Genomic DNA, 13,189 nt, shown 5'->3' on the forward strand with positions numbered 1-13,189 from the left:
GATTTTTTGCCCTAGTTGTTAAACAAATCACTGCAGTTTTTAAGTGATTCATGCAGTAATTAAGCAAATCCACTTTCTCCCATTGACTTTGTCAGAAGCCAGCTGGGAAGGTCATAAATGGCAATCACATGATCCCAGGAGCTGCAACCATCGTAAATACATGCCAGGTCATGTGACTATGGGGACGTGACTGGGGATGCTGCAATAGTCATAAATGTGAAGACTGGTCATAAATCACTTTTTTCTCTGCCATTGTAATGTTGAATGATTTTAAATGAATGGTTGTAAGTCAAGGACTACCTGTAATTATTTTATATTACATTTACATATATTATATTTATAATACCTACAATGACCTACCCCTTTAAAAAAAACAGATCGAGCCATCATTGCAAAAGATATTATCTGAGCAATGATATACAATAATTTTAGTCCCAGGATACACATTAATCGCACCCTGCAACAAGAAATTTACTTTTAATTTTTTATTATGCTGTTATTTTTTCCGTCCTCTCTGAAAGGGTGAAAAAAAGTCCAGAACGTTTTCATTGGTTTAGAGAAGTGATTTTCTTTTATTTGCAGATGAATCTAAAACAAGGAGAAATGCAGTCCTCGTGCCTTCTGTATAAATTAAAGGTAAGGAACAAAAAGAAATTGTGCTCCTTTACACTTGCTGTTTCTTCCTTTTTCATTATAAAATAAAATAAAAACACAAGAACAGTCTGGATAACTGATATAACTTGCTTAACCAATTAGTGGGCTTATAAATCTCTCATTTATACCTTAAATTGGACTGCAATTTCCATCATGATTTGTCATGATGGATGCTGTAACTGAAAAACTCTTGAGAGCAATTAGAAACAGTATATAAAACAGACTTTATGGAGTCTAGGTTAGCTAAGGGGTGCAATTTCTTTTTTCTGGACCAGTGGTTCTACTTGGCTTTTAATGGTGCCAAGGTTTCATCCTAAAACTGCTCTGAATGGGATCAGAATAAAAACTAATTTTAATTTTACTATTTTGTTGTTAGTTGCGAAGTCGTGTCCGACCGATGACGACCCCATGGACAATGTTCCTCCAGGCCTTCCTGTCCTCTACCATCTTCTGGAGTCCATTTAAGCTCACGCCTACTGCTTCAGTGACTCCATCCAGCCACCTCGTTCTCTGTCGTCCCCTTCTTCTATTGCCCTCAATCTTTCCCAGCATTAGGCTCTTCTCCAGTGAGTCCTACCTTCTCATTAGGTGGCCAAAGTATTTGAGTTTTAGCTTCAGGATCTGGCCTTCTAAAGAGCAGTCAGGGTTGATCTCCTCTAGGACTGACCAGTTTGATCACCTTGCAGTCCGAGGAACTCGCAGAAGTATCTTTTTTCCTTTTGGTACTGTCCATGGGGTTTTCATGGCAAAGATACTGGAGTGGGTTGCCATTTCCTTCTCCAGTGGATCACGTTTTGTCAGAACTCTCTCCCTATTCAAATTGAACCAGACGTAAATGCAATTGAAATGATTGCTTTGCCATCATGTAAATTACATTTTCTGCCAATTGGAAATGTGCGATTAAAAGCTTTTGGAAGTTGGTGTGTATGTGTGTGTGTGTGTGTGTGTGCTCACTCAATGCATGTGAACCTGGGATTTTAGAATGCACACATTTTTTTAAAAAAATCCATTTATATCCCGCCCTTCTCCGAAGACTCAGGGCAGCTTACAAGCTTAGCATTTGGAGTGCTCCTTTAAGCATATCTGAGCTACTCTGCTTGGAACTCAGCAGAGCAGCTTTACATATTTTGCTGTCTGAGGCAGCCAGCCAGTCACATGCAAAAGCTGGCAGAGCTGTTTCAAAGTCTTCCTTACACAGGAGACAACAGCTTTGTTCAGAAAACTCAGAACATTTGGAGGAAGCCTGGACAACTTTGCTCCTCCAGACAGAGGCAGTCCCCTACTCGTCCAAGCTATTTGGCTTGGAAATGATTGGGCTAACCCTGAATTTGTTAAAATAAATACTTTATTGCTACTGCAGGATAAAAAAGGAAACCAGGAAATAAAATGATTGATGGCTGATTATGTGCCATCAAGTTGGTGTCACTTCTTAGCAAGTGTAGAGCAAGGGTTCCTAACCGGGGATGCTAGATGATATTCCAGGGCTTGCGAAAACTTGGGTTTAGAACAGCAACAACAATAATAATAACAACATAATAAACTTGGGACCTTGGAGGTCTTCTAGTGCAACCCCCTACTCAGGCAGGAAACCTATACCATTTCAGACAAATGGCTGTCCAATCTCTTCTTAAAAACTTCCAGTGTTGGAGCATTCACCGCTTCTGGCGGCAGGTTGTTCCACTGATTAATTGTTCTGTCAGAAAATTTCTCCTTAGTTCTAGGTTGCTTCTCTCTTTGGTTAGTTTCCATCCATTGCTTCTTGACTTGCCTTCAGGTGCCTATACTATAGCTGTGTATTGGGGTTTTCTTGCCTAAATGTAGAACTTTACTTTTTTCACCATTGAATTTCATGTTGTTAGATAGCGACCAATGTTCAAATCTGTCAAGATCCTTCTGTATTTTAAGCCTATCTTCTGGAGTGTTGGCTATTCCTGTCAGCTTGGTGTCGTCTGCAAATTTGATGAGTTCCCCATCTATCCCCTCATCCAAATCATTGATGAAGATGTTGAAGAGCACTGGGCCCAGAACAGAGCCCTGGGGCACCCCACTACACACTTCCCTCCATGTAGATGCAGTTTCATTGCAGTGCCACACAATAAATACGGCCGGTCAGCCAGCTACGAATCCATCAGGGGGTGATGCTGTCTAATCCACATTTTTTTATTATCAAGTAGTAGGTTGTGGTCTACTTTATCACATGCCTTATTGAAGTCCAAGTAAATTATATCCACAGCATTCCTCTGGCCCACTACTTTTGTCACCTGGTCAAAGAATGCAGTAAGATATGTCTGGCATGATCTGTTTTTGACAAACCCGTGTTGGCTTTTGGTAATGACTTTGTTTGCCTCTAGGTGTTCGTTGATTTCGCTGCTTGATTATCTTTTCCAAGATTTTCCCAGGTATCGAGGTCAGGCTGATAGGCCAGTTCCTTCAGAACCTTGGGGTGTAATCCATCTAGTCCTGGTGATTTAAAATCATCTAGGGTGGACAGGTGCTCACTTACCATTTTCTTGCCTATCTTAACGTGTTTCTAATCTGTTTTTTACAGTAGTGTTTTAATAGGTTGGACTGTTTTTTCCCTTTGTGTAAATACGGATGCAAAAAATGAGTGGAGTAGTTCTGCTTTCTCCCTGTTGCTAGCCTTAGTGTATATGCATAACCAGATATTACTTTTGTAAGGGGTGTGAGAATATCTCAGAAGCGTCCTAGGGTTGCAGGGTATAGAAAAGGTTTGGAACTGCTGGTGTAGAGAGATGTTCTTCATGATGATGTGCGCCTAACCTGCTCCTTCAGATCTTCCATCAATTGGTACTATAACTGTGTCCATCCACTTTGCTGCTTGTCGTTCTTCTCTTCTCTTTCTTTCCACCTTTCCCATCCACACTAGAGCCTTTTTTCTTTCCCATCCACATTTGAGCCTTTTTCAGAGAGACACGACGTAATGGGTCCGAAATGTGACAATTTGATCTTGGTCATTTGTACCTTGAGTGAAAACTCTGGCTTGATTTATCCAATGATCCTTTTATCCTGCTTTTTCTTCAAAGGAACCAAATACAGTAACGATAAACGACAAGACGGGGAAAAAAGAACCAGAGAGTAACGAACACGTTGAGGGGGGAAAATAAAAAAAAACACGTGACGTTAATACATACTAAAATAAAAGCATATGACGACAATCAGGACTTTTGTCCAAACCTCCCTCTACTTATAAAAGGCTCATCTCACCATTGTACCAAGCGCCATTTTATTCCCCCCAGACAGAGGGTGGAAGAGAAAAACACCCTCCGTCTGAAGCTACAACTCCTTCAATTATCGCCCTTGCCCTAATTCGTTATAGGCGCCGATCAGACTTAGAACTACAATTCCCATGACCCAACGCAATGAGGCTGGCAAGGACCCGCCGACAGGGGTGACCTTAGTGCCTGAACGGAAGGGCGATTAACTGCCCGGCAGACGGCGTTTGATACGGACAACCCTGTTAGCGCGCGAGGACCCCCATTCTTTTTCTCCATTTGGTGGTTCCTCCGATCGCCCGGCCCAACTGTCAGTCAAGTAGTCGGGCTGCGCGACCAAGGGAGGTGGCGGCGGCGGTGGTGCTTACCGCCTCGGGCAGGGAGACCGACCCGCTTAACTGCAGACAGGAGGGATCGGCCAGCGAGGAGGAGGAGCAGGCGGGCAGGCAGGCAGGCAGGCAGGCAGACGCCTATCTTTCAGCTGTGCGATGGACCGGTACTCCCTCCGCCATTAAAGGGCAGGCGGACCGAAAGATTTCTTCCCTCCCTTAAGAAAATTAGGGATTGTTATCGGTTTCCCTTTGATTCGTCCTCGCCGCCAGGACGTTTAATTCAGGACCTTTAATTCACCCGGTGGGGGATATCTCCCCCCTTTCCTCTTGACTGAGCAGAGACAGGTATATATATATATATATATATATAAACCTGCCCATTCACTCCCTTGGACCCGCCGGGGACGCACAGACTTGCCCCTCCTCCTATTGCAGACGAGCTGATAGGCGCCCCCCCCCCGCCACTCGCCCCGCGAGTCATTGGGGAAGAATCGGGAAAGCGGCTCAACTCCGGGCTGAGCCATGCGCCCAACCTTTCCGCGCAGACAGACGAAAGGTCGCCCTCTCCTCTGAAAGAGACCGACCGCCGGCACTGCAGAGGCGCCCGTTTCTTTTCTCCGCGCTCCCCGCCGTCCTCTCCCAACGATGCTGCTGCCCCGCTGTAGCTGAGAGCCCAGGGCGAAGAGAGGACCAGGCTCCGGGCTTGGGAGAGTCGGGGGGGCGGGGGGGGGCACCATGGAGCGCCGAGTGGAGCCTGCTTTCCACCTCCAGCAAAACCTGGAATTCAACGTGGAGAACGTGGAGAAGGTGAGAGCGGGGCTGCCAGGTTGGGGATCAGAGGTTGATTCCACCTGCTGGGTGCGGTTTTGGGGTGTGTGTGTGTGTGTGTGTGCCCCTCGGGTGGAGTGGAGGAGAGTTTCCGATTCTCCCCTGGGCTTTCTGCCACAAGCGGTTTTTTTGGTTTTTTGTTTTTTTCCTCTCCAGTTACTGTAGACATGCCCTTCTCCTAGTCAGCAGGCCAGCTGTTCCATCTTCATCTTCTTCAGGACAACTTGGCATGGTCTTCTTCTGCATTTTCTTTACAGTAGTGTGACCCCTAAAATCCACTGGGGACATTCCACTTGGAATAAGTGGTGGTCTTGGTTCTTTTGTTAGAATATTCCAGCCTTCCCATTTATCACTTCCCAATTATTTATTTATTTATTTATTTATTTATTTATTTAATTTGTATACCGCCCTTCTCCCGAAGGACTCAGGGCGATTTTAAGGATGAATCTGACAGGCAAAGGAAATTACTCTATGGCTGCTACTGCCTTAAGAGAAGCGAAGCTTTGTCCTGTCTATATTCCTAGAATATAGCCTGTCCGCTCCTTCCAGCCCAGCATATGTCAGCAAACTCTTTGTTCTTCAAGAGTTTCAGGGATACAATTCCTCTGCTTGTAGAAAACACAGCTATTTAGAAAGATTTAGAAATCTGGAAGGTAAACATTTTTCTGATAGAAAAAATAAGCAGGGTTCTTTCCTTGCTGCTTTATCCTTCTTGTATGGTATTACCTGTATCTTGTCACGTGCATTTTTTCCTAAGTCACAGCAGTCATTTCACTAGTAGTGAAGTATGATGCTGGTTTGATGACATCAATGTGAACCTGGGTGTGTCTGTCACTTTGGTTCGGGGCAGTAACTGGTACATTTGACAAGTTCCTATGGATGCTTTTTTCTGTATCATTCACTGCTTTGTTTACATTAAAACTATTGATAATTGAATTTATTGAGGTTGTACTTTGAAAGTCATATCAAAAAATATTGGCCTTAAAACTGCAGTTTCTTATTTTTATATGTGAAACGCATATGTGGCTAGTTGTAACTGAAATAAAGGAAGCACTGCAGCATGATTTCTGGAAGAGAACAGAAAGATTTGATAAAAGACCCAAACATTACATTTATCTATACTCTGATGTTATATCTCTGAAAGATCCTATTTTTGCTCTGTGCATTACTACCAGTCATGTTAGAATGGAGAGAACATGGCTTCAGTAATTTGAAGTTACTCATTAGTAGATGGCAAAAGTGTAGACAATTCTACACTATTTGATCTTTCTGAAAGGCAGTTTCATGATTCCTGATTCAGTAAGAACTACAGGTAGTCCTTGACTTATAACCGTTCATTTAGTGACCTCTCAAAATTACAGTGTCACTGAAAAAAGTGACTTATGACTACTTTTCACACTTATGACCATTGCAGCATCCCCGTGGTCATGTAATCAAAATTTGGATACCTGGCCAATTGGTTCTACTTATGACGGTTGCAGTGGCCCGAGTCATGTGATCCTCTTTTGTGATCTTTTGACAAGCAAAGACAAGGGGGAAGCCAGATTCACTTAACAACCCTGTTATTAATTTAACAACTGCAGCGATTCACTTAACTGTGGGAAGAAAGGTCATATAATGGGGCAAAAATTACTTAAATTTTCAGCAACAGAAATTTTGTTCTCAATTGTAAGTTGAGGAGTACCGGTATATAGTGTCACTGTTAAACAGATTACCGTAATTTTAATTTTAATTTAATTTTAATTTTAATTCCATTTATATCCCGCCCTTCTCCGAAGACTCAGGGCGGCTTACAAGCTTAGCAGTAGCCTTCATTCTATGTATATGCCTGCTTGTTAGGGCTTTCACACACCCCCAAGCGGCATTATTACAAAGTCAGCTTAATTGCCCCCAACAATCTGGGTCCTCATTTTAGCTACCTGGGAAGGATGGAAGGCTGAGTCAACCTTGAGCCTGGTGGGATGCGAACCTGCACTAATTGCAGGCAGCTGGTGTTACTTAAGGAGGCATTAGCCCACTGCTCCACCAAGGCTCTAATTAGTCCGGAGTAACTGCCATCTTATTTCTAATATGATGTTCTTATCTACATTTCTCTGTGATGCTTTTCTTGAAACAAATCTAATTTTATAAAATCATAATTGTAATTAATATTTTACTGATTTTACAAATGTTCAGAAAAATAATCTTGTAAGGCAGACTTTCCCTAGAATGGCTTATTTAAAATTACCTACTGAATTCATGATTGAAGTGAAATTGATCAAGGAACCCATTCTAATCAAAACTAATTATTATACTATTATTAATAGCACCTGAGTGAAAATAGATGCCTATATACCATATGCTGCGATGACTAGGTTATAAAATGAATATTAAGAAGAAAGTGGAAAAGAAGTATTGTAGAATTGATAGTAGGATATACTTAAGGCCCATCACAACTTGTGAAACAATACAGTATATGAAGAGATAATAGATGAAACTTACCAAAGATATGTTGCCCTAATTAGCTTTCTTCAGCTTACCTAGAGAATGACAGGAATTATATAGTTCTGCATAACTAGATGGGTCAGACACGACTTCGCAACTAACAACAACAACAACTAGAAGATATCAAATTGAAGGAGGTTAATTTTTACAATACTTTGTCTACCAAAGAACCTGAAATGGAAATAGATATGCCTATTTGTCAACAATTAAATTCTGTGTTTACAAATATTAGCAGGCTGATATCTTTTCTGTGATTATGCTCCAAGTAGAAAAGGATAGGAATGGGGACTAATAAAAACATGGCATTAAATGGATATAGAATTAAAATGAGAATCCCAGTCTTTGAATTATAAAACTAATTCCTAGGCTTTATGACTGTCATAAATATAGAATCATTAATGACTGTTAATGTCTGAATGGAAGTGGAGATGGGGTGCTTTAATACATTTCTGAGGGCTCGAGAAACATCCTTTTCCCATATTTAGGACAATTATGTATAGTTTGCACAGTTGAGGTACAGTTTTCTTTTTTTAAAAAATCAGGATGCAGATAAATAAAATGCAGATGGAAATTGGGCTTTCATTTAAATAAAATCCATTTCATGTCTTTGTTAGCTTTGAAAAATATTCTGCATTCTACCTGAACAATTGAGGCAGATTTAATTCGAGCAACTTTAATCTATCTGCCTTTAATACTCATTGTATTCCCAGCAGCTTTAAAGTAGCTACTCCCTATTGTACAATACCCTGCATTGTTTTATTGTGTTGTTCAGGCCTTAGGAGCTCACTGGTAGGATTCTTTTATTCCTTTTGTTTTCAAGCAATACCCAAGTATTGTCTTTTCATCAAGTTACAAACTGTAGTTGGAAACCACCTAGTTTGATTCCCTTTTGAGTTTGATAGGGATATGATCAGATGACAGATGCCTAGCTTGAACCTTGAAACTCTGTTACTACATTCTGCCATTTGCACAGGGCATATAAATTAAAGATTCTGGCATTCTGCAAGTTTATGTGGTAGGCAGAACGGGCTTCTGTGGCCTAATCTGCTCCTGGGTAACGCTGCTTCATCATTTCCCCTGGAGAGAAGGCATAGGCAGTTCTTTTGTGTGCATTGACAATACAACAAATGTTGACATCAGGAAAGGTCAGGACACTCCAGGGGGTGATTAGCCCTATAAGTGGTGGGGGAAGTAGATATGTAGAAGTTACAGTGATGGGGTATTCCAGAATAGCTTCTCCTCTAGCTTGAAGTGGCCACAGCAGTCTCTGAAATACCTTTTGGTTCCTCCCACATTCCCCCCTCCCAGTTCTGTCCCAAATAAATAAATGGGTTTTTGCCTTACTGTCTAGCATTGCCTAGTATCAAGCTTTCCTCTGAAACACAGCTTGCACTATAAGGGCAACAGTTGGGTAACCAGTTGTGGAAAAATGTGAGCCCTTTCTGCAGGGAACTGTGAGATATATAGTAGGCTGAATTCAATGCCCAGTTTGTACTGCAGAGAGCATTAGGGAATTGGGGTCAAGATACAAGTCTTCCTAGCAAATCCTGCTGAATCTGCCATTTGTCTGTTTTCAACTTGAGTCTTCCTTGCTGTATGCAGAAAGTGATGCTCTGTGAGAACCATTTCAGATGCCTCAAGAGGCTTCTTTTCTTCTGTTCTTTGTGGGTATTCTTGTAATTTTGTTTCAACATGAATCTAGGGCTTCTAGCATAGAAAGTGTTGCAGTTTGGGAAATTTAACCAGTTGAGACCATATTTGCCTTGAGATGTTAGAGTAGGGCTAACTAGATTTTGAACTAGCTTCTCATTTTTGTTTTCACTGTATTAAGTATTTAGACTAATTAAGTTCAAGTAATAGGATGGAAGAAATGCCACTAAAAAGACACAGCTTTATTTTAACAGTGTCTATATTTGATGTTGGTAAATAATATTTTGGTTCATTTATTATTATTTGAATTACAGTTGTCTTCTGGCTGAGAGGGCAGCATTGTGTATTGGACATAGAGCAGATTTAGGGGAAAGAAGTAATCCAGTAGATTTACTGACTTGCACTTGTTAGGGAAAATTTCAGGGAAGGATCACCCAACAGTGATATGATTTATGACATTATAGCTGCAATTTCAGTGTATAAGGACGTTAGAAATGTGAACAACATGAGTGGACATTTTCTCATGCTTGGTGGATGTCTAAAAAAAGCTTTAAAAATGAATTCAAAAACATATTTTTGTACAGATGATTTTAAAGATTAATATTTAATTGAAGCCAGACCTTTTCCATTTAGGATTGATGGATAAATAATTATAAAAAAGTGATGGAAGATTATTTCAATAGGATTACTGTGGTGAGATTACTATATGTACAAAGATGGAAAGACTTGGCACTACCTTCCATGAAGGAATGGTTGGTAAAATTGACAAAATTTACTGAGGTGGACAAACTGACTTATTTGACAAGTGAAAAGACAATATTACATTTGATTTATGGTTTGATGATTGGAGTAGATAGCTTATAAAAAGAAGAGAGTCATAATGTAACTTTAGAGAGAAAGGTTAAGATATATTGTACTTATAACTGCTATGAAGAATATTTTACTACTTCTATTCTCTTATTGCACTTTTAACTTTTTCTGTTATTTCTTTTTCTATATTTATATGACATCAGAACCTCAATTTCAGTACATATTGTTGAGTATGTGTGAACAATACTCAGAACATCTTATTTCCCTATTTTATTAAAATTGGAAGCAATCCATCCCTGTAACTACGGTATAGGCCAAACATATCTTAAGACACAGAAATCCATTATTTCATAAACATATTAGATAGTAATTTAGGGAACACATTGATCCTGTTTTATAAGCTGAACATAGTTAATTTTCTTGCAAAAATAGTTCTGTGCAATATCTTAGCACAAAATTCCAAGATATTACATGTATTCTGTGATAGTCTTGGGCTGGAATTGCTATTTCTTTCAGTACTTTTTTCAGTAAATTTCTAGTATGTGTTTTAGATCAGCAACTGTACAGAAATTAATTAGGGCTTATCTTCTCTTGAGCCTATAGATCAGGGGTCCCCGACCCCCAGTCCGTGGACTGGCACCTGTCCATGGCATGCCAGAAATGAGTCCACAGAAACAAGCGAAGCCCTATCCATGGGATGCTGGCAGCACATGAAACCATGTCCCCTCTGGTCTGCGGAAAAACCTCTCTCCATGGAACCTGGTGCCCAAATGTTCGGGGGCTGCTGCTGTAGATGGGAACATATGTAGATTCTTGTGGTGCTTTGTAATAAAAGTCTTGTATTGTCAAGAATACCCTTTTTAATTCTATAAGCAATGAAACATTTCACCCCAATCACAGCTCAATTAAATAGTTTTTTTTAACTTATAAGAGAAATGGCATGAGATATCTTCTGCCTGTTGCAGGCTAGGGAATATTTTGGGCACTTGGATAAAATGTCATCCTTTATATTCACTTTCCCCTCCATATAATTGACATTGTAGAACTAAATTGAACTGAAAGTTTGGGAAATTCCAACTAAATTCAACAGCAGGGAGAAAATTTACATTTTTTCTTCTCTTAATATTTTAGCTGAAAATGGTGCAGGCCTTGGTGCTGGCCCAAACAACACATATCTCTGCTTCAAGATGATTCTTCCTTTTACGATTCTTCTTTCTAAATCTTTGATTTTAAAGCTTTTCAATCCTTCTTATTTTTTTATGAGCATATACGTGTAGCAATGTATGAATTTCTGAGTTGAGGGCTAGAAAATCTAAAGAATTGACATTTATGCTGTAACTGTAAATAAAGGAGGTTGGTTTCCATCACTTCTAATTTATGGTATTGAGTTTTAGGACTAGATGATGTGACAGCTGAGATGGTTGCCTTTAGAACAATGTACTGGGGAATAAAATATAAGTGAATCTTCTTTTTTGACTCTTAACAATGTGGCTATTAATTTATTGTTGCCAAAATATTCTGGAAGGATTTTTCCATATACTGTAATTGGGGCATATTTTGTGCCTTGCTTCCCTGAGTCTTAGAAAAGGTTAAGGTTATTTTATTTCAAATAAAAATCTGAGTTCGTAAATATTAGACTTTCCAACATGGTCTTGGCAGTAAATCATAGATCGTCTGACAATTCTTGGCTCAACTCATTTCTCTAGCTTGAATTGGCTTAAAACTCCTGAACAGGGTTTGCCTTGGTTAAAATCTTTATTGCTGATAAAGATGAAGCTATGCACAATAGTTAATTGCTTATTGTTAAAGCAAAGTTTTTCTTATTTTCTCAAAGGTTTAAATTGAGACTTCTTTTCATCCTTCCAAATAAACAGATGTTTAGTGCAGTGTTTGGTGGTCTTAAAGCCATGGGATTGTTGTATTTTCATATAATGGCCATTTCTGACCTGGGTTCTACTGGTTACACACCTGAACCAGTACACTAAAGAATGCCAGAATGTGTAGAAACTGACAGAACAATATTGAAGAACAAAGAAAAAGAATAATTTTAATATGTGTTGTTAAGTAAAAAATGAACCCAGACATCATTTGTAAAAATAGAAAATCAATAAAATTCTATTTTAAAAAAGAATGCCAATAATTCACTTTTTTAACTAAAAGTCCAGTGTCCATTTTCTTGTGAGCTATGGCTGAGTTACGACCTAATGCAAAGCTACTCTTGAAATGGGACTACTAGGACCAAAATATAAGCAGATTTTCTGCCAACAGTTCTAGCATAACTACATACTAAAATTATTTTAAAATGAAATCCATAGCACTAGTAAGATCTTTTAGAAATAGGATGCTGAACAATTTCAGCAAAGGAAGCTACTGCTTATTTATTGCTTTGTCCTGCTTGGGGTGCATTGTATTCATAAATATCTGAAATACATTGTTAGTGGCATGTGAATTGTTTTCTTGGTACTATGTTTAATAGAGGTTTTTTTGTTCTGTTTTGTTCCTTGGTTCTTGTATTACCAGATGTTGGTGTTTTTGGATAATAGGCCTTTTATTCCTTAAATCACAATGAAGATTGTATTAAACAGATTGGTCTCATGGTAAGAGCTGTCTCTGAAATTTTAGTGCAGTCTCAGATAGTTGCTCTAGTCTATTCATTTAAAAACATACTGATATTTTAACGTTAAAAAAGTTAGCTGGAAATAATTGTTCTTTGAGATTTGTTTAAAAAATCAGAATTTAAAACATAAGATTAAAAAGTGAGCTATTGTGGTGTTTTAGTGGCTTTGAGGATAATACTGTTCTCAAATTAATGCTTCAAAAAAATGTTTGATCTATGTTGGATAAAAGACCTTGCATGAAAAATAGCCAATCAGGACAAAGGAAATTCCCTAAGTAGGGTATTTTTAAATCAAATCTTTATTACAAGCATAGCCAGAATGTATAGCATATATAGAAATACATATACCCATGTACTAAAATCTGTAAATATAAATAAACATAAAATATAATAAATATGGTAATATGGCTCAGTGGGTTAGGACGCTGAGCTTGTTGATCAAAAGGTTGGCAGTTTGGCGGTTGAATCCCGAGTGCTGTGTAACAGAGTGAGCGCCTGTTACTCGTCCCAGCTTCTGCCAACCTAGCAGTTTGAAAGCACGTAAAAATGCAAGTAGAAAAATAGGGACCACTACGGTGGGA

The 13,189-nt window shown here is 39.3% G+C and overlaps 1 protein-coding gene across 2 annotated transcripts in view; it reads left to right on the forward strand.

Moving 5' to 3' along the window:
• The first annotated feature begins 4,263 nt into the window (after nucleotides 1-4,263).
• The window catches only part of IPO13 (importin 13), a 72,916-nt gene continuing 63,990 nt past the window's right edge, over nucleotides 4,264-13,189 (forward strand). For both annotated transcript variants that reach the window (XM_083358448.1, XM_083358449.1), the window contains exon 1: nucleotides 4,264-5,026. In XM_083358448.1, coding sequence (XP_083214574.1) covers nucleotides 4,955-5,026 — 72 coding nt within the window. In that variant the 5' untranslated portion in view covers nucleotides 4,264-4,954. The remainder of the gene's footprint in view (nucleotides 5,027-13,189) is intronic.

This window comes from Vipera ursinii (genome assembly GCF_947247035.1).
Source record: "Vipera ursinii genome assembly, chromosome: 3".
Lineage (NCBI taxonomy): Eukaryota > Metazoa > Chordata > Lepidosauria > Squamata > Viperidae > Vipera > Vipera ursinii.